This window comes from Sylvia atricapilla, chromosome 2 (assembly GCF_009819655.1).
Source record: "Sylvia atricapilla isolate bSylAtr1 chromosome 2, bSylAtr1.pri, whole genome shotgun sequence".
Classification (NCBI taxonomy): domain Eukaryota; kingdom Metazoa; phylum Chordata; class Aves; order Passeriformes; family Sylviidae; genus Sylvia; species Sylvia atricapilla.
Window position 1 is genome coordinate 45,813,109 of NC_089141.1, and position 22,155 is coordinate 45,835,263.

At 42.4% G+C, this 22,155-nt stretch overlaps 1 protein-coding gene across 1 annotated transcript in view; it reads right to left on the bottom strand.

The window, feature by feature from the left end:
- FLT3 (fms related receptor tyrosine kinase 3) overlaps window positions 1–15,346 on the bottom strand; it is a 43,021-nt gene extending 27,675 nt beyond the window's left edge. The window contains exons 1-4 of the mRNA XM_066313117.1: window positions 15,292–15,346; window positions 2,726–2,850; window positions 1,273–1,475; window positions 378–493 (exon numbers count right to left, since the gene is read on the bottom strand). Of these exons, the coding sequence (XP_066169214.1) occupies window positions 378–493; window positions 1,273–1,475; window positions 2,726–2,850; window positions 15,292–15,346 (499 nt within the window). The remainder of the gene's footprint in view (window positions 1–377; window positions 494–1,272; window positions 1,476–2,725; window positions 2,851–15,291) is intronic.
- Window positions 15,347–22,155: the final 6,809 nt, after the last annotated feature.

Genomic DNA, 22,155 nt, shown 5'->3' on the forward strand with positions numbered 1-22,155 from the left:
TCCAGATTACAGCTCAGCTAGCAACACCAACAATAAACGAAAGCAAGCAAATCTAGCCCATGAACCCTGAAAGCACAAAAAAAGCCACCATCAATTTGTCCCTTTTGAGACAGAGGGGAATTTTTCACAGGGGAGAAGAAAGCATCTGCACATTTACATATTTATTTGTTCATTTGCAGTTTGTTGACTAGAGAAAGCTGACTCTCACATAGTTTGTGGTTCTGACTTCAGCCTCTGAAGACAGCTCCAAGTGCTATGCTAATCTAGGAAGGTGCTTGAAGTGCAGCACATGAAAGCACTTCATTGCTTTGACTGAACTTGAGCCTCTGCCCTTGAACCTATTGATGGAATGACCCCTTTCATGTAGATGCACTTACTTCGGATGAGAACAGGCACAACCACTGTGTAACTGCCAGTTTGACTCGTGACCAAGAGGGTGTATTTTCCAGCTTGTCCTTCTCTTATTTGGGAAAAAGCCAAAGATGTAATGTACCTATAAAACAGAAAGTAAAGCCGTGTTTGTCACGATGATATGAGGAAGATAGTATGCAGCACGCACAATTAAACGTTAGCTCTTTAGTGCTTACAAAAAACATTCAAAGACACTCGTTTTCATTATTTACATAGTGCCCTTCAACCTGAAATGCTTCCTTCATGTGCCTTCCTACACAAGCAGCACACAGGAACTTACAGCCACAGAACCACATGCCTGATCTGAGTGTTGGGAGGATGGCCTCCCTGAGCTTGAGGCAGGTCAGGAGCTCCACAGCCAAATGCTTTACCCACAGTCTCATTCTAGAAGTTTTGCATGAGGAGGCAATCATGCAGTCTCAGGTTCCAGTCCAGGTTTGGCTGTGAGAGTTAGAATGCTATTGCTGTTCTTGATCTGCACTGGGATCCTAAAAGTCACATAATTCTTCATGACTCTGTTTCTTTGACTATAAAAATCACAATTTTTCCTCATGAACGTTGCAAAGCTCAAATCCGTCAATGTCAGAGAGTGCCTGGAGACCCCCATGCATGATGCTATACAAATTAAAAGAACAAGCTTATTTTAAAATGTTCTTCGTTTTAAGATTCATATATATACATTGATCTAAATGACAATCAGTAATGTGCTGCTGGGTCACAACAGTTAAGGATTAAGAGATTTGAAAAGATAATGCATAACATGAAATCAAACACAGCCACAGTCACAGAAAACATGCATTTTGCATTCTAAAAGAAAAGATCCCTTAAAGGATCTTTGATCCAATACAACCCTTGACTTACCTATTCTCTGAGTCCAAAGAAAGTTTACAGGCTTTGCTCTTTTTAAAGAACCAAAAGCATGAAATTATATTTGAAATGTTCATTGTTATTCTTAATTCAATATCTTCAAATACATTGACTTCCACATTTTTAATTGTTTGGTAGACGTTCTCTGTTCCTTGAGTATTCAAGTAACACCCAAGATCTTCAAAAATACTAGAAACCTGCAATGCAGAAGGAGAGACTGTTAGGCCTTTATTAGCAGTTAGTTTTATTCGCTTTTCTTGCATTCAAATATTCTTAAAGGATGCTCTTTTTTAATTTCTACCATCCAATCTATTAACAAATATGTTGAATTTTACTATATGAGGAAACTCTACAGGGTTCCTGTTGAATCAGTCAATTCTGTTCTCTAGACAGACACCACAGAACAATCTTAGCCAGAGCCATGATAATTTCAGTTAGTAATACAGGTTATTCTTTACACTTGATTTTGTTTCCTTTTATTCAGAACCTTCGGGAGACACAGAACTACAATAAAACCTTTCTGTTTGCAACCTGGATGCAAAGGCAGGGTCAGAATGTTTGGTTTATTTTAGCATCTCACTGCTTGTCACTGCGTCATCTGGCTAGACTGCTCCTCAACTCCTTGGGGGCTTTACAGGGTAAGAAACACTTGGGCTGGACACTGTCATATTTTTCATTTCCTCACTCCTGTGTACAGCCAAAGGAGAATTGCAAACAGAAACAGAATCTTCCACAGTCATTCTGAAAGCCACCAACCGATTTACGAGTCTTTAAGATTAGCTGCAGCAAAAGGTGGCAAGTAAGTAGCTCCATCTGAAGAGGAGTCCTAAATGTCTCCATTGCTTTGTTGGGTGAATTTTATCCAATGAAAGTTTATGAAAGGACAGAGTCCATTGCACCCCCATTTTGCTTGTTTGGTTGGTTCTTCTAATGCCTCTCTTCTTTTTCCTTTCTCTTGACCTGAGAAGCACCTAGAAATAACAGCTATATTCTGCCTTGTAAGGTACAAGGACAGCACAGCTTTGGCTGCTATACCTTTATTTGTTATTTGAATTATTGATTTATTTGTTCAGGAATGAAAAAGATTTCATAAGACTTCCTTGAAACAAGAATACTCAGGAAATATTTTAACCACAGGTCTCAGCTGATTTATAATTTAGTTACACGTCACCTCCATCTGGCTTTCTACCATTTTGAGTCAAAAGAGAAGAAAATAAAATTGTATTTGGTTCATTGTGCAGCTTTGGTGTCTAAGTCAAGGTTTGGACCTGGCAGGGATTTATGGGCTTTGGTGGTGGGAATAGAGAGCAGCACAGCTTCCCTGTCAGTCCCAGCAGCTATGACACACACATACCATGGCCTTGGAAGTCTTCTCTTAAGGGCACATATTTAAATTCCTGGAATGGACAGGAACATTTTATAAGCAACTTGTTCTCTATTACATCACCTTAGGATACACTGATGTTTCTGGTGCTCCTGAACCTTCATCCTTCTGGCTGATAAACCCACACGTGATCTCAGATATATTTTGAGTCATTGTAGAAGTGAAAGCAACTGCTGTCATAACAAAAACTGCAAAACAGAAATAGAAATAATATGCAATAAAGTCTAGATCTCTGCTATGTGACAGTAATTTTTGTTAAAATACAACAAAATTGTAGAAAGATCACATGTTTAAAAAAATTTCAAACTGAATATGCAGACATACTGTATCAATTTGCTAACTCTGCATTTGTGTATTGAAGCTGAGTGGAAGCTTTATTCGGAGAACCTTTCAAAAACACAGGCACATCACACTTTACAAGTATGTCCCGGAATACTGCAGAGAAAGTCAAAAGACAAAAGCCACTATGTGTTATAGAGGCTCCTTTAGAAACGACATTACCAAACACAGATGCTCTTCTACACTTCCTTTTTGCATGCTTATGTTGGAAAGCACCAAAACCAGCACAGGTCAGTGTTTCCCAGTGAGAGATGGAGGGTAATCATGCACCTTCCTTCCCCTAGAAGGCAAAAGTAAGGACTCGGAAAATGGAGAACCACCTGTTGTAGGAGATCAAGTTTGAAAACATCTTAGGAACCTGAAGGTGAACAAGTCCATGGGACTTGATGAGATGCATCTGGGAATCTTGAGGGCACTGGCAGAGGAAGTGAGTAATCCCTATCCATCATATTTGTGAAGATGTGCCAGTTCTGTGAAATTCCCACTGATAGGAAAAGGGAAAACATAACTCCCCTTTTCAAAGGGAGAAAACAAACAAGACCTGGGGAACTACAGGACAGGCAGTCTTGGTGCCTGTCAAGATTATGGAGCAGATCACCCTGGAAACTCTGAGAAGGCACATGGAAAATAAGGAGGTGACTGGTGAGAGCCAACATGACTTCACTAAGGGCAAATGGCATCTGGCAAATCTGGTGGCCTTCTATGATGGAGTTACAGCTCTGGTGTGTGAGAGAGGAGAGACTGACATAATTTACCTGGACTTGTGCAAAGAATTGGACACTGTCCTGCAAGAAACTTTGTGTCTAAACTGGAGAGACATGGATTTCACAGAGGCACCAATTAGTGGATAAGGAATTGGCTGGATGGTCAATGGCTTGATGTCCAAGCAGAGAACAGTGATGATTGTTATTCCCGAGGAGTCAGAATTGGGACCAACATGGTTCAACATCTTTATCAAGAACATGGACAGTGGGATCAAGTGCACACTCAGCAAGTTTGCTGAAGACAACAAGCTGTGTGCCACAGTTAACACACTGGAGAGAAGGGATGCCATCCAGAGGGACCTGGGTTGGCTTGAGGCATGAGCCTGTGGGAATCTCATAAGACCAAGTGCAAGGTGTTGCTTCTGGGTCAGGGCAATCCCAAGCACAAAGAGGCTGAGTGGAACATTTTTTGAGGGCAGCCCTGGGCAGGAGGACTCAGGAGTGTTGGTGGATGGGTCGTGGACTCAGAGTGTTGAATGAGCTGGCAGTGTACACTTGCAGCACAGAGACTCAACTTCATCCTGGGGTGCACCAAAAGCAGTGTGGGCACCAGGTCAAGGAAGGGGATTCTGCTCCTCTGCTCTGCTCTTGTGAGACCCCACCTGGAGTGCTGTGTTCAGCTCTGGGGTGAACAGAAGGACATGGAGTCATTGGTGTATGCCCAGAGGAGGGCCACAAAGGTTATCAGAGGTCAGGATGACCTCTCCTATGGAGACAGCCTGAGAGGTTTGGGGCTGTTTAGCCTGAGAAGAGAAGGCTCAGGGGAGGGCTTTTAGCACCTTGCACGCACCTGAAGGGGGTTAGAAGAGAGCTGTAGGGGAATGTTTACAAGGACATGTAGTGATAGCACAAGGGGGAGTGTTTAAACTGAAAGAGGACAGGTTTAGAATAAACATTAGGAAGAAATTCCTCACTGGAAGAGTGTTGAGGCACTGGATGAGGTTGCCCAGAGGATGCCCCAAGTAGCAGAAATCTTTTATCCTTATGTGTAAAGAGCAGAGTGGAAAAGCTGCTGATTCCTCAAAGGCATCATCTCTCCAGAATAATTCCTACAAGCCTTTCTGCAGGGACTGCAGCTTGAAAGGTTACCTTTTAGCCTTAAAGGAGCTACAGGTATCACCACTACATCAAACAGAAGTAAGACTGTACAACTGGCAGGGTGAAACATGTCTGATTTCCATTAATTCCCTAAAGCCAGCTGTCAACAGTACAAATAAGCAGTGAATCATAAAATAACATTTTTTTCCTGGCAACCTGCAATATTTTTGCCCTCAGGCCATGGCTTTTTTGCTTAGGTTTTTTTTTTTTTTTTTTTTTTTACCCACAGCTCCTGGGACTGTTGCGCATAAAGCTAGGTGCAGAGTTGAAAGAAGGAAAAAAGCTAAATATATCACAATGTACTTTAAGGATGAATGTGATGAGTCTCTTTCTGCAGGCAACAAAGGAGCAAAACTGAAGCAGGAAGAAATGACTAAGGATTGTTGCCATCTCCTCCTTGCCATTTGTATCTTCTGAAACTGTCTGAGCTCTAAGCTGGCAACACTTCTACAACCTTTTCTCCTTGCCAAAGTGTATTAAGGATGAGTCTTTCTCATTCAGCCACCCAACATACACTTCATTTTGGTTGCCACCTTTCCGCAGCGTGCATAGGCAATGGTCTGCATTTGCAGATGTCTGAGTAAAACCCTGCATCTTATCCCCAAGAAAGATGAACATGATTTCTTTGTGGATACATGTTTTTCCATCCATTGACTATAAAAAAAATACTAATAGCGCTTCTTGAGACAGGGAGTGCCAGAAGGCAGCTGAGAGGTATGCACTAGGTATCTACACCAAGCATGCTGAGTTCCTTCCATCAGTGCAACTCAGGTTTCTAGCTCCCTCCCTAGCCTTTCACGAACTCCTTCTCTGCTCAGCTTTCTCCACTTCTGTTGGTTTTGTTGGATGATTCTGCTTTCACCCTTTTCAAAGCAGAGACCATTCACCTGGCTCACAGGCAGGAATTTAGTTGATGGAAACCCACCTATGTCCCCTGATTTCTAAAACACGCCAGTAGAAACCACCTGAAAATATGACCTCAAAAGCTCAATTCAGTAGTCTTGCTGAGCCTTCCCTTGCTTTAGGTTTCTGATTTGTGAATAATTTAACTTCTGATTGTACAAGATAAGCCAGTGTATCCCAACATGGCATTGCTCCACTTTGCTCATGTTGCCTCATTCGAGGCAACCCTAAGGCCACAGCAGAAAAGGGAAGGGTGTATTTAAACACCAACAGGGAGCAGATTTGCAACTAACAGTTAGACAGCTGTAGCAACCAGACTGTGAGTGAGACATGCAAACAAAGTGTGTGATGAGCTGGAACTGCATCTGTAAAGGACGGTGTGTGGGACTATGCTGGAAGCAGTGAGCGCCCTGACACCCTCACCAGCTTGCCACTACTGTGGTGTATCTTTATTCCTGTGAAGATTTTTAGGGTTAGGAAGGATGTTTTGAACCTGACATGATTCCAGATGCTTTATAGTGAGAAACAAAAGAGTATTGTGATAGCAAGAAGTATTTACATGATATTGAGTGGCCTAAATTCGTGTAGGTCTTGAAGACTTGTGTAGGACAAAATAGAAATTCAGAGCATGAATGAAGCTTTCAGAAAAAGTAAAATCAAGAAAAGAAACATTGGGAAAATGGTAATGCTCTGATTCATTGTCTTGATCTTTCAGCTCGTACCTGGCCTCTTAAAGGGCTTTTGTTATGGTCTTCACATCTGTCATCCTCCTGAAAACCCAAATTAAGAACTGCAGGGACTGAAAGCACTGGGTAAAGAGTATTGAATATGTAGCACGTGTAATCATATTGTCTATTGCTGAACTAGAGTGAAGCTGAAATGAAAATAAATTGCTGCCTCTGAACAATGTTTGTTTATGCCTATTTTCCATCTTCATTATCTTTTTAGAGGTTATACAAAAATAAAGGCGGTAGGAGAAATCTTGTTCTCACTGCAGTCAGACACACATCTAGTTGCCACAGAGCGAGCCAAGGCTTCATCAAGATATGTTGGCACATACTTGGGGAAATGCCTATAAAAGGCAAAAAGGGAGATTACATGTTATGGGGCTGACAAGAAAGGCCTGAACCTACTGGAGAGATACCAAACCAAGAAGCTCTGTTTAAGCTAGTTCAGCTATCAGAGGAATGCAACTTGCTTCAGAAATTATATTTTCAAATGGGTAGTGACAAAAGTAGCCTTCGGAAGACGGGGAAAACCACTCCAAAATGTGCTGAAAGTCTGAGTTAACCAGAAAGACAATAGCTTGGGAACTGGAGAACTGTGAAAGATGAAAAGCTTTCTCTTCATACCAAGGGAGGGATCTTGTATTTGTGTTCAGCTCAGGGTGCTTAATATTTTACGCAGCAGTCAGATCTTTCCTAGACACAGAACAATCTTCCACTGTACAGCTCAGAAGATTTACATAAAGCAAACTATGATTTGGGTCTTATTTGGCTTCTGACTCTGTCCTCTGGGTATGACTCTAGATCAACTTTCCAGAATTTTCTTCATGATCAGGGGAGGTAGATGGACCCTTTCTTCCAGGAAAACTGTTGTTATGTCAGTCATGACTTGCCTGAAAAATGAATCCTCGAAGTAGTGGCATGAATGAGCTTAATAATCACTCATTAATTCTTTAAAACCCCTACTTTTGCATGTGGTAGCCTTTTTCTCAAATCACCCCCAGAGTGGTGGATCTTGAAGTGAGAATTGTACTCAATACAAATGTGCTAAAAATCAGAGGGAGGCAGGACAGGTAAAAAGCCCTGATCTTAAATTAATTCCTACCTTTTAACCATATCTCATTTCTCTCATATTAAACCTAACTTTTGTCCTTCCTCACCAGCTCCACTCCTCAGCACCTTCATCCTTTCAGTTTAAATAACTCCCATCTCAGAAAAACATGCACCTTGTGAGTTTGTTCTCATATGATGATGGTGCTGGAGGTGTTGCTCCATGTTTTGGAATAACAACCGTGTCAGAACAAGGTTTAACAAGCAAGGTGGGTGACAAGATGCCTCTGCTGCAGCTCATGCCAATTGTGACCAGCTGTTGTAACACTGGCTGGGGTATGTCTGGGTCAGGAGCAGTCATTTATCTGGTTTTACCACTTAATTACAATAAGTGTCACGTGAATTGATTTAATTATTCAGAGTCGTGTTCAAGCATGACTGAGATTTGAAACGGAAAGAAGAGCCTATAGAGTGATAGCTCTCTGTGGAGGATTTACAGGCAGGGGACAAGGATCTCTAGACTCGAGTCACTGAGAAAGACAGCAGCGAGAAGAGTGGAGCAGGGGAGATCGTGTGGTATCAGAATGAGCTCATTTCGGCTCTGCGTACCGAGCCAAAAACTAAAAATGAGGTCCAACACCGATATATACAACATTCTGGAATGTCACCGCCACCTGCCAATCTTGTTTGCCATGGCCTGCAGCCCTTCGCGCGGATTATTTTTCCACCCGCATCGGCCACCACCTCCTCCCCCGCCCTTCCCCCGCCGCCCCCAGCTCCTCTGCGATTTCTGCCACCCGTGCAGGAGCTGGCACTCGGCGCTGTTTGTCCCGGGACGGTGTCCGTGCGGGACCGGGGACACGCCACCGGGGACACGCCACCGGGGACACGCCGCCGGGGACAGACGGTGTGCGGGCAGCAGGGGGCGCTGCGGCCCCGCCCGGCCCCGCCATCCTGAGGGAATGCCGCCGGGATACAGGAGCGGCGCCCGCCCCTAACGCCCTTTTCTGCCTCCTGCGTGACTGCAGAGTCGAGATGCCCTGCTTTGTTCTGTTCTTAGGGAACCAAACGTGACATAGGAGTTCCTTGTAAATTATTTCATGCGTTAGTTAAATAGCTGATGACTGATTTTTTTTAAAATTTTTTTATTTTATTTTTTTTAAATTGAATACTTCATATAAAACATAAAATACTTCAAAAAGTTAGGGAGCAGTGTGTAACGCAGGTCTGACGAGGAGCGGCTGAGGGAGTTCAGCCTGGAGGAAAGAAGGCTCATGGGGACCTTATCGCTCTCTACAACTACCTTAAAGAAAGTGTGGTGGGCTGGGGATCTGCCGCTTCTCCTAGGTAACAAATCAGAGGATGAGAAGAAATGGACTCAAATTACATCAAGGGAAGTTCGGATTGGATATCAGGAAAAAATTCTTCAAGAAGGTTGGTCCTGTGTTGGAACAGGCTGCCCAGGGAAGTGGCCACATCATTATCCTTGTAGGTATTTAAAAAGATGTGCAGATATGGCACATTGGAACGTGATCCAGGACTTGGCAGTGCTGGATTAGTGCTTGGACTTGATGATCTTAAAGGTCTTTCCCAATCTAAGTGATTCTATGATTCTCTGATTTTGGAAAAAATAATTAGAAAAAAGTTTGGGCTTTCTTTTCCTAAGAACAACTCATACAGTAAAAACTTCTTTCTCAGAAGAACATTTTCATGTAGGTTGTACCCCTGTTTATTGCAGTGGTCTCAAAAGTGTTTCTTCAGAAGAGATATTAAACTGGAACTTGTTGTCACACTGAGTAACCCATTTCTATGCATCCAGTGCGAGTCTCTGCAAAGGGTTCTGCTGTTTGATAACATCCATTTTATGTCAGTTTCTGCAGTGAAACCACACTGCCTCTCCTAACAAGTTTGCTTCTCTAGTCCTCCCAAATTTAATCTATTCCTTAATCTAAAAAATCTTCTTCAACATATAAGAAATGGAGAAGTTTCCTCAATCTGCCTCAGAAAACTACTACCAAGACCCACCTATTCCAAGAGTCTGACACAAGCAATGGGGAAAACTCTGTCCACAAATTATTTTCTGTGTTCTGTGTTTTAAATTTTCCTCACCTTTTCATGAACCCTCCATTTCAGGTCCCAGATGAAAACAGCTGCAAGAAATTTGCTCCCTTTTTTTTTTTTTTTTTTTTTTAAATAAATACCTAAAAACTTGGTCACTGCTTCACTGCTTTCAATTTTTCAATTTTTCCTCATTATGTCCTAAGAAATTTTGGTACAGATTTCAGCAAGCTTCATCTTTTGGAAAAAATCATGCTTTTCAGGGCTAATACTTGCCTTCTTAGGGGAGGACAGCCAGCAGCCCAGCCTATGGCTCATTGCAGACAACTTATAAATTACATAGAGATTTTATCAAAGAATAATTGAGGTGGCTGAAATTTCAAATAAGGTATCACATGGGGCATGTATTTTACACTCCTCTGTTGGAAAACCAGACCAAAACTTACCCCAAAGAACAGGTGGCTGTGAGTCAGCAGATACTCCTGTTCTTTACTGATTACTTACAGGTAGTTTAGATTCAGCGCCTTATGTAGCAAAAATAAGCTAACCATGAGAGGAAGTGCAGGTGTATTTTTCACATGATACTATACATATCCAGTGTTATTGATTAATTTTGCTGTTGACTTTATTGCAGACTGATATCCAAACCATGCCTTGTGACAAGCATCGTGATTTCAGCATTCATTAAGTTAGGAAGAGTAACAACCTAGTTTGACTCAGGATGGAGCTCACAGGGAGCTCACTGAAATCCCTGCTGCTTTAGCCATGTTTTGGGCCATTCCAGCCACTTGTGATCCAGTTTGCAAAGAATAACTGGGTCTGAGGACACCCTTTTTTGGGAAGTGGCTGAAAATACAGTGAACCTCAGCTACCATGGCAACCTCTCTGAGGAAGAGCCAACATTGTCGCTGGTTCTTCTTCTGCTTCTTGCCCACATCTTCTGTCCTCTCAAGGGAGCTTCTTCTCGGCTCCCCACATTACCTTTCCACCCTGCTAAGTATGGTGAACAATCAGCCACATTAGGAGGTGTTTTGCCAGCAGACAGAGATCTTTTGCCTCTGCTCAGCACTGTTAAGGACACACCTGGGGTCTTGTGCCACGCTGTGGGTTCCTAAGTGTAAGAGAGACATGGGCATACTGGAGAGAGTGCAGTGGAGTGCCACAAAGATGACTGTGGGACAGGAACATCTCTCCTATGAGGAAAGGCTGAAAGAACTGTGCAGGGAAGAGAAGGCTCAGAGGAACAAACACCTGAAGGGAGTGTGCAAAGAGGCTGGAGCCGGGATCTTCTTGGTTGTGCCCAGTGGCACAGAGGCAATGAGCACAGACTTTCCCACCATGTGGGTGACCAAACATGGACAGACACTGCCCAGAGGGGTGGTGGTCTCTGCCCTCAGAGGTATTGAATGCTACCTGGAGAAGATCCTAAGCAGCTGGCTTTAGGTGGCTCTGCTTGAGCAGTGGGTTGGACCAAATGACCTCCTTCCTCAACCCTGCTGTGATTGTGGGAACAACCGCACCATTCTGTGGGCAAAGAAGCACTGGTGTGATGCCACCACAGAGGCCTCCCACGAATCAGAAAGTGGAATTGGGCTGTCCTTATCCTTGACTGTCCTTTAGAGAATGTTGGCTCATGGGAATGGCATGTTTGTGCTATTAAGAAGCTGGATAGACAACCCTGAAGTAAGGTAAACAGATCTGTCTCATCTAATGACATAAGTGAGTTTGCTTTAATTCTTTTTTTTTATTTTTATTTTTTGAACTGCTCTGTATTTAAGTACTCCAGTCTCATTACCCAACACACTCTAGCACTTCTACTGACTTTACTGGAATTATTAACTTCTTGCAAGCAAAGGCTACTTTAACTTAAGTATCTAAAGGTAAAGTAATGAGTCCTCACACATATCAAGAAGGAGAAAAAGATCTTCCTGAAACAGAATTGAAAATAGAGGATGGCAGATAAAGAACTGATACTCCTTTTCATCCTAGTATGGTAAAACTTCTCTTTTAAATGAAGACAGGTTTCTATAACTGACTAGATTATATTGTCCTTACTTTCCTGGAAGAGGAAATGAGGAGGGAACACAGAAGGCCTGAGATGTGTATGGAGGAAGAATGGACAGAAAGAAAGTGTGAGAAAACAATTTTGCTGCAAATAGGAAAAGACAAAAATAAACCTAAGGTATTTGAAAAAAAATCATAGTTGCTATTTGGAACTAAATATGGCAAAAATTTCCAAAATCAATACTAGTTGTTCTTATTTGTCTCATTAGGAGGTTAAAAATAATTGAAATTCCAAAGCAGTTGTACAAATGTAAAATCCAGCATATTCCTTATAGAGAATGTAGTAACAATGGATCACTTTTAAACTAACCCTTGTATCTCACACATTAGAAAACTTATCTACCACCAAAGGAGTAAATACTGTCTTACTTTACAATAGTTACAGAGCTAAATATCCAGGCAAGAAGCTAGCTTTTCTGTCTGTTTGCCCTGACATTTTTTAGCAGTTTTAAAGGAAGATTTTCAGAAAACCTAAATCAACCCAGTGATCTAAACCGGCTCCTAGGCTGAAATGGGAGTTCATGAAGTTTCTGGTATTTTGGGAGATACATTTTCAGAAGCTTGTGAAGCAGAGGTGCTCCAAGCTATATTATTTTGGGGGTCATTATGGGAGGGGCTCCTGAAGCAGATCTGCAGCAGGACAGGATGCCCACAGCTCTGCTCTGCTGACAAACTTGCCTCTGCTGAGCAGCCACAGCAGCAGCGCCCACCCAGCACTGGGCGGAGATATGGGGGCAGCCCTGCAAGTCAGGCTGCACTCTGGGATCTTCCTGCTTCTCAGTAGCTTGGAATATGGGTAACCAGAGGAATTTTCTGAAGAAAAGAAGGGGAAAGCAAATGGCTCCAAACCTCAAAAGAAAAAAAACACTCATAGTTTTAAGTTGCATATACTTCCATTGGAAAATGACCATTTTCCTGCACAGTCCTTTCACTTTCAGGAATCTTCAGAAGTGATACCTTATCTTCTGATGCATGAAATATATGGTGATGGATGACCATGAATATGTGGTCTGCTGGGCCCAATAGTTTCTCTGAGTGAGCAGACCATGTACTGGTTTTATCCAACATCCACAAACAGCTTGCACCCAAGTTTTTGCATGTTTTGGGAAAGAGACAAGATCAAACTTGATTTCCCCTGGGGTGCTCATTGATTTCACCTTCCTGCCAGTGGCAGGGCTCAGTGCCTGAACTTGCTCTGGAATGTTTGTCAGCTGTTTTGTGGAGAGAAATTAGTGTATTGCTGGGACCTGAACAGATTCTGCAGGTGGCTGGGTCCAACACATTTCTGGGTTCTCCTCCAAAAGAAGTGTGCTGGCCCATCTCATATTTTCCAGGATCTCTGCCATAGGAATGTAATGGACACTTGTATGTTCTGTGAGGGAATTTTCAATATGAGGGAATACAGGGTATTGCCCTGTAATTTTTTGTGCAGTGAGACACAACATAATCTAATATGGATCTTGTTGGGACCCTGAGTTTCAGTCCTTGCTCATATAAACTTTCCTCTCATTTGCCAGTCACAGGGAGACCTTAGGCAGCTTCTCACATCTTCTTTTCTCTCAGGTGCCCTGAAACTGGGTTTCATGAACACCACTCAGTAAGAAAGGGGGTACAATTAAAAAAAAAGGGACCAGGAGTGATTGTCAGTGAAAAACTTTCTCTGATGAGAAAGGTCACTCACTGAAAATTTCTTTTTACAAAATTCCTCACTTTGTAAAACATGAAACTACAACTGCCTGTTTTAAAGCTCCATGCTCCCACCTCATTCACTAATGAAAGGCTAATTTTATGATAGATCATACTCCCTTTAGCCGCAAACTCTTGTTTAGGATGACCAGAAGATTGGGGAACTGGAATAGTGCTTTTAATGTATATAGCTGTATTTACATATATATTGTATTGTATACATTGTTTCCTGAAGTTCTTGGGATTATATTTCTTGCTGCAGAGGATCATTTATTTCCAGCAAATAACACAGGTAAGATGTTTGTTCTTTCTTGAAATTTTTCCAGTTCTGAACCTGTAATTTTAAGACTGACCTGCTGCCTTAAGTCTAAAGATATTGTGGAGATTTTCTGCCAGGTGTTATTATACTTTAGCTTTCCTTTGCTGGTTAAGTGTTGCCATTTCTGATGATACTGGTTCATTATACAGATACCATCTGTTGTCTGCACAATTTATTACTCAGTCTTATCTCTAGACAACAGATTCTTAAAGGGAACACAGTAATTTTTAAGAAAGTATATATAGTTCATTAATGCTTAACATTATTTACATCAAATTGTTTTTAAGTTATCTGTTAGAGACACATATGGAACTAGCAGTTTCTCAGGATTTTTGCTGTCAATTCTGTCTCTGATGCTTCAAATCCTACCTGTTTTGTATGTCCAAAAGCATTTGCATCTTTCCCCGCTATAATAGCCAGCTTTACGAGAAGCAACACTGCCTCCCTGTACCCCTTACCTTGACTAAATAATATCTCAACAGAAAGAACACCAATCCTCCTAGACGGTAATCACATCTTGGGGCTCTCACACCTTTTGCCCTCTCTGCAGAACTGTCTCTTGGCCATGCTGACAGGGGCCTTTGGGCACCATCACGTCCCAGATGCTAATAATTTTTATTTAATTTGTTATGCAGCCTGCAAAAGCAGCAAAGCTCAGTCAAGAAGAAAACAGAGAAATCCCTCTTTGACAGGGTTTGCTTAGTAGTATCAGCAGCCATGCAAAGCATGAGATCATAAAATATTCATTTTCATTTTTACTCCACCTTCTCTTCAAATAACTCACGTAGACTTTCAGCCATGAATGAATAATATCTAACAATTGCTCTTTGAAGTAAATATTATTATCTCTGTATATGGAGCTGAAAACGGACCATGGGTTGTCAAAAAACTTTCTCAGGTATGCATCACACATATCAATTAGGACAAAACATGCATTTAGTCCTGGATTTTGATCAGCAAGCTCATTTTTGATAGGAACAAGCCATTAATTTTAGAGAAAAACAGTTTTTAGGCATTTGAGATGGAAGCAAATGCTATTTCCTTTTTTCTAAACAGTTAATTGCAGGGCTGGGTTTTCAGTAGAGGAAATCAAGCTTTAAATTCCAAAACTCTTCACTCTAACAGTAAACAAGGATACTTTCTATATATCAATATCATGCCTTCTTCTATTTTGATCATTAAACAACCACACCAAAACCTGATAAGACAATGATGCATCATTATATTTCATTTTACTAAGGTATCTGATTTACAGATCATTTATGTGGGAAATTGGAGGTATATTATTTAAAGTGTTCAGGTCAAGCTAGCATTAACAGCAGGAAATACAATTTACATCAGAAGAAAGAGAACAAAAAAAAATCAGTAATTTTAAATACTTTTTGCCTTGAGCAAAAAGTGTGTCAGATGCAGTAGGAGCAAAAGCCAGGCTGGGCTGGGAGAGATTAGGGTGATAGGAGGAAGAAGAGCATCTCCAGAAGAGAGAAAAAAAAGGTGAGACAGAAAAACAAAAGATCCAAGAGGAAAAGAAATCAAAGGAGAAAGAAAGGAAAGGTGTGAAGAGATGCAGTGAGTGGGAAATGGAGACAAAAGGACCCGAGGACTGTGATGAGAAGACCTCACCTGTGAGCTGAAATGGAATTCCAGCGGAGCAGCCATGGGGCCAGCTCACTCTCATGGCTGATGGTGCCCTGCAGTCCCCTGGCCCCACAAGTGAAACTGTGCCTGCAGGTGGTTGCCTTAAGGGTGCATGTCACTGCCCACAGTGAAACCACTTCTTCAAAAGAGGTCTCCAGACCTGAGCCACAAGGAAACAGCTGTGGGACATGGAGAAGAGGGGCCTCTCTGAGGGTTGGGGAGCATCTTCCTTCTGTCAGAGTGCCTCCACCAAGCTGAGCAGCTGCCTCCACTTCAGCTGCTCAGTCTCCAGTCCTTTGCTCACATTTACAAAGACATATTTTCTCATGTAAATTTGGTGCAAAAGACTTTTTGCTGTCTCACTTCAACTCTTATTTTTGAAGCAGTTACAATTTCTGTTTTCATGCACTCACAGTAAGCATAATTTCTACAAGTCCTGATAAGGGGAAGAGCAAGTGTTTTGCCAAGCTAAAGAACTCAAAAAAAATCCAAATGAAGTTTCTGCATCACCATGGGAATACCCTGCCACATCTGTTGTGGCGGGCCAAGAGAGGTTTCCCCTGCTTGTTGAGCACTTGCTCTGCTGGTGAGAGAGGACCTGCTGAGGTCACCTCCAATATCCTGGGTGCTGCCACCCAGGCAGGGAGCGGGCTTGCAGCATGGGGCTGTGCTTATAGCAAGAGGGAACAGGGAACCAGCTCTGTGTGCAGGAAGGTTCAAAGTGAGTTACAGCTGTTCTGAGTTGTTACACAGATTACTTGTCTAGGCAATCAAAATTAAGGCCTCCAGGCTCAGACGTGAGCCTGTAGAGGCAGAGTTCCTCTGCCCTCTGCCTGTCCCTGCTTGCCATCTTCCTTGGAGCATGGTGCTTCAGGAGCTGCCTCCTCATCGGCTCCAGGTCGCTGGGTGTGTAAAGGTGGAACGGCCCAGGTGTAGCTGAATTGCTGGTCCCAGCAAGCCCCACTGATTCGTACCAGAACAGGACATTGCAGAGGGCCAGGAGAGATCTCCCCACCTTGCACAGCTCCTTGTCACAGTCACCAGGCGAAAGTGGATCCAATTCTAAGGATTTAAGCTGGAGCATCTTTCCTATGATGCCCAGGATAGACCGGGAGTATTTTTATTATTTGCTTGGCTGTTGTATTTATATATAAAATGATATTTGTTATTCGGTCAGTTGTTATTTTTAATTGCCAAGGGATAAACATTCATTCTGCAATTGTCAGAACCTGGAAAAAAAGAATCCCTAAGCAAATAAACTCAGTGTTGGTAAAGTGTTCTCAGAAACCTCTCAGAGATGATATCCAGATTTATCCAGATGATATCCTTCTGCCTTAGGGAAGCCAAAATAAAATGTAGATGAATCAGAACTAGACAGACGTATCACAGCTAAAAGAAGACACAGAAAACCATCCTGAAGGTGACTACAGGGGCAATGGGACACAGAGGCCAGCATTGTTCATGGATATGAATGCATGATCTCTCACAAGACTGCCTTAGGAACACTGAGCGAGTCAATAGCATTGTACTGTGCTGCTGAACACAAGTTTGTGTGTTTTGCAGTGAAAAGGAAGGAGCGAAATGATATGAAAACTAGGGAGGTGCATATTTGCAAGGATGCAAAATGAGAAAAGGAAGTATAGGATTCCACAGGCGTTAAAGAAAATCAATGCAAACAGGAAAATACCATGCTGGGCAACAAGCTTTCTTGGCTGGCAGGTTGCCCCTTTTTTTCCCACAGCCCGCATGAGTACACAGTCCCTCAGCATGAATGAGGTTTTAAGACACCTTGGAAGATCGCCTGGTCCAGTGCTATACTCAAAATACGATCAGCTAGCACAGGCTGCCCCAGAGCACATCCAGTACAATTTTAAATACCAACAGGGATGGAGAGTCCACAACTTTTTTCCTGGCAATCTGTTCAGCACTTAAACCATCTCACATTATAAAAATGTTTCCTGATATTCAGAGTGAATTTCCCCTGTTCAGTTTGTGCCCATTGCATCTGGTCCTGTCACTGGATACCACTGAAATGAGTCTGGCTTCCCCATCAGATATTTATACACATTGATAAGGTTCCCCCCAAGCCTTCTCTTCTACAGGCTAAACAGTCCCAGCCATTTCACATGCAATCCCTTATCATCTTTAGGAAAAAAGGAAGACCTAAGGAACTACAGACTGGTGTAGTCAGTGTGGTCTTGGTATCTGCCAAGATCATGGAGCAGATCCCCCAAGAAACTCTGAGAAGGCACATGGAAAATAAGGAGGTGACTGGTGAGAGCCAACAGTGACTTCACTAAGGGCAAATGGCATCTGGCAATCTGGTGGCCTTCTATGACGGGGTTACAGCTTTGGTGTGTGAGAGAGGAGAGACTGACATAATTTACCTGGACTTGTGCAAAGAATTGGACACTGTCCTGCAAGAAACTTTGTGTCTAAACACGGATTTGATAGAGGCACCAATTAGTGGATAAGGAATTGGCTGGATGTTTACAGTCAAGGAATTGCAGCCAATGGCTTGATGTCGAAGTGAAGAGCAGTGACAAGTGGCATTCCTGAGGGATCAGTTTGGGACCAAATCGGTTCAACATCTTTATCAATTACATTTTTGTACTTTCCGGTACCCCTTTCAACTCTACAACTATACAGGTTTTGCCCTCAGAAAATGGGGTAGACAGCTTGTACTTCTGTTCCGACAATAACAGACATCTATCCCAGCCACTGAGTGCTCATTGTCAGTAGGGTGGCCAGACAAAGACCTGTCTAAATTCTTACATATCTACCAGGCAAGTGGATACTTGTCCTTTGATTTAAATTGGCGAGTGACCCTAATGCTTTGCTTTCTCCTCCACCTGATGCATTCAGCACTGGGAGCTGCTAGGATTCCATGGAAGATATTTTGCTTTTTTGTGGTTCAGACAAGGAGAAACTACCATTTAATAATGAAAATTGTTGCTGGTGATTCAGCTGATCTGGTATCAGAAATATTAATATATACATCAGGTTTCCAGTGTAAAAGCTTTTGTCTAAGATGCCACCTGCTAGGACAGTTCACATCTACTGGACTAAGCCAAAATATACCTCTAAATTCTGCCATACTAACTTATTCCTAAAGATGTTGGACTGGATTGGAAAGGGTTCAATGAATGTATCATACACATGCACATGACAGCAAAGCATTCTTTGAGTGAGCAGGGCTTTTTTCCACCATGAGAAAGTGATTTCTGTTATCAAGTATTTTATCCAGCTTATGTTGTGTCCTGGTTGGCATACACTGCAACAAGTAAATAAAACATATGCCAGTGGGAACAGCCACATGGTAAGAAATTCTCTAGCTAAACCATACGAGCGGATTACCAGCACAGTGAAACTAGACTTACATTTTAGTGTTCCTACTAATACTAATTCTAGCTTAGGGCTAGACCTCCCCACCATACATTATTAATATAAGTGTTAGCATACATTATTGATGTAGGTGTTAGGAAGAGCACTTCAGGGTCAACTCCCCGATTTGAGACTTGAATTTGAATTCAAAACATCACTGAGTTGAAATTAATTTCTTTTTGCACATGAATGGGAATCTGCTTGGGAGCAACTCCTGGTTTCTCCCAGATACTGTTACTAAAGACAACTGCCCAGTTAGGGAACCATGAGTATTGCCACAACAGGTCAACGCATGCAGTCCAATATCCTGACTGCCATACTAGTATTCTCAAATATTGCAAAGGCAGATAGAAAACTCCCTAATTTTGTGGAATAATCTCCTCAAGAGTGACCGTCTCCCTCTGACTTCAGACAGCAACTGGTGTGTATATATATCCTGAAGTATCAGGCTGTATTTGAAAAAAAACAAAAAAAAGAATTATTAGCAATTATGAAAAAATTCATAAATGCTAAATTCTTGTCTATATATTACTGTGGACCCTGATCACCTCTGGTTTTTTTTCCTTGATTATATACTATGATAGACTTTAGAAGTTAAATTCAGATCATGTGAAAACTTTTTTTAGAAGTTTACTTTGATCTGTTTCAATAAAACTAAGGCCAGTTTTGTAAGTAGAGATAGTATCTTCTAATAGACCCAACAGGTACTGTCGGAAAAAACCCAGTGTTCACACATTACTTTTTTCAACTGCTTGGTTGGTTAAACAAGATTCCTACCTACAAAACTTGTCTTGCCTATACCCTAAAAAAAAAAAAAAAAAAAAAAAAAAAAAAAGTCAGCTACAGTAACTCTTTCCCTTAAAAGTATTGTTATTCATTTGCATTATCTGATGCCAGCCTGCACTTAAGGATCTGTTTCCACATGATTTAATAAACATGTTAATTCTGGGTTGGCACAAAGAGAAACTGTCACTCTCAATAGCAAACATGGCTTTCTCAAGAGTGGTTCAAATGTTAGGAGGGAGCTGCCTGGCCCTTGTAAGCTGATTTGGCTGGAAAAAAGAGCTCTTGGCAGATGTTTCCTTTCCAAGGATTCCCTCCCCCCATCCCCCCGCCGCCTCGATTTTTTCATCTCATAGTGTTTGGTTCTGCCTTTCTGGCACAGCTTATAAAAACTCTGTCACTTGGCCATGGCTGCATGTGTGCATACAGCAGTATTTTCCCCTTTCTGGGTCGAAAAACACATCACAGTCATCATTTAACTACAAAGTGGGACAAGACCCAGGGGTATCTATCCCATTACTCCTTCCTCTTGCTTCCTGAATTTCATGCAAAATACAGCAACATTCTCCACAGAGGTGCCAGCTGCAATGATCAGCGGACCTAGTTTTGTGAAAAAAATAACATAATCAATCACTCCTTTGCAGGAATGCGCAGTACATCTCCATGCACTACATGAAGCAGGAGAGCAAGCTGAAGCAGACAGAGAATGCTCTTTGGGCCTCCTCAGCATTCTGGCTGACCAGCAGGAATAGGCAGTAAAAAGCAGGATCTGGAGGGGAACACATGATCCATGAGAAGATGTCAGGCTCCCCACATGGACACTATGTGCTGGGCAGTCTTCAGGCCACGTCCTTGTATATAGCAAAGAGAAATGAACAGACAGGAGAGCTGAAAGCCTTGCCAGAATCACAAAAAGAGGCTATGCCACCTTGAGCCTCTTCCATATTTGGTTCTGCTCTGCTGGCCAACACAATGTAGAAAAGATGAGGGACATTTTGGAGTAGGTTCGCTGCTCAGTGGCTCAGGTACACTAAGGCTGACTTTGGTGGGGGAGAACCCCAACATTCTTGGCACCATACTGCACACCTCACTGCTAGCGGGCACTCAGGCTGGCAGCATCATGCACTACTGCCCAGTCCACTACCTCACTCTTCCCACATCCAGTGGCAATGTTTTGAGCCTGAGCTGCAGCATACAGATAGAATAATGTGGGTCGTGCGTACACAAGGCCAGTTGTGTCCTCGTTCCTCGCTGTGTACATGTATATTAGACACATGCAGAGATCAGCAAAAGAGCTGTGGGAAAAGCAGATTCACAAGGCTGAACACACAGGTTAGAATACACTCAGCGATGGGAGTGGTTATGCATCTCAAGTCTTTGCTTGGAAGAATAAACTTCACGCTCAACCAGTTTACCCAGAAAAGGTATTACCCTATGAGTATCATCAAATCTCTTGTAAGATAATTTGATACCATTAAATCCACAATACTAAAGCTCCAGACAAAAGACCCACAGATCTTGGGAAAACTCCGGGTGAAAGCTGAGATTCTTCTTCTCCCTTACTAACATTTTTGTGCCTCCCTTTCAAACCACCTCACATGTACATACAACTTTTCTACTCAGTCTGACCTCTGGGGAGGGGTGTTTTCCAAGGGACATCATTCCTGGAATATGAGGTGATAAATAGACTACTGACAATAATGCTTAAGCAGAGGATGATATTGGATTCTTGTCTCTCCCTCATGCCTCAACACAAGACCTATCTCCCATTCCTCTCTATGAACACATGCACCCTAAAGTCCCCATCTGCCTGAGACCTCCACCTTCTGCTGGCATCTTCCCTGGGCACCAATCAGCAGGACAAAGGGGGAGAAAACAGTGCACTCCCAGACTCTCTCCTCACTGCAGCAGCTGAGGGAAATGTCACCTGCAGGCACCTGTGTGTAGCTGCAGCAGTGCAGGGAAGCCCTTGTTTTCAGTCCTGAGGCATAACACTAATGCCAGGGGGCTCAGTGACACACAGCCAAGCAGCACTGTGGGCACCTCACCTAAAGCAGCTGGGATCTATGCACTAAAACAAACCGATTTTGGTTATCTCAGAAGGCACAAGTCAGACTGAAATGTTTCCCACAGTTGAGGCATTTATGAGGTCTTTCTCCCTCGTGGAATCTGCTGTGGTTTGTCTGAGACCCAACACTGAGATTTCAGTGGAGAAACCAACAGGATCTTTACACCCTTTGGCCTACTTTTCAAGCTTGGAGGAAGACAGAATCTGTGAACTCTTTGCAACACTGTTTAAAGAAAGTAAAAGTTTTTTCCAATGTGAAAGAAAATGGTTAGGGGATGCAGGTTTGGGAGAGGATGCATAATTTAGTTTGCAGCTAAAAGCTCCTGTATGAAGGATGCCTGTCTAAGAAACAGTTTAAAAAATTGCCCAAGCCCTGAACTAAGGAAAAAACTTTCAGAAAAATTGTTGGGGAATGACAGAGAGATGATATCCTCACCCTGTCTTCTTGGTATAGAGTCTAAAACTGAAGCCTGGACAGTTGTAGTCTTGTCCTTTCTCTTATTGTCTGTCCAAAATTTTTGATCTCGAGATTTCAGCTTCAGACATGTTTATTTCTCAAGGTGTTTGAACACTCTATCTGAGGAAGAAAGACTTGTGATTTGTTCCAATGAGAC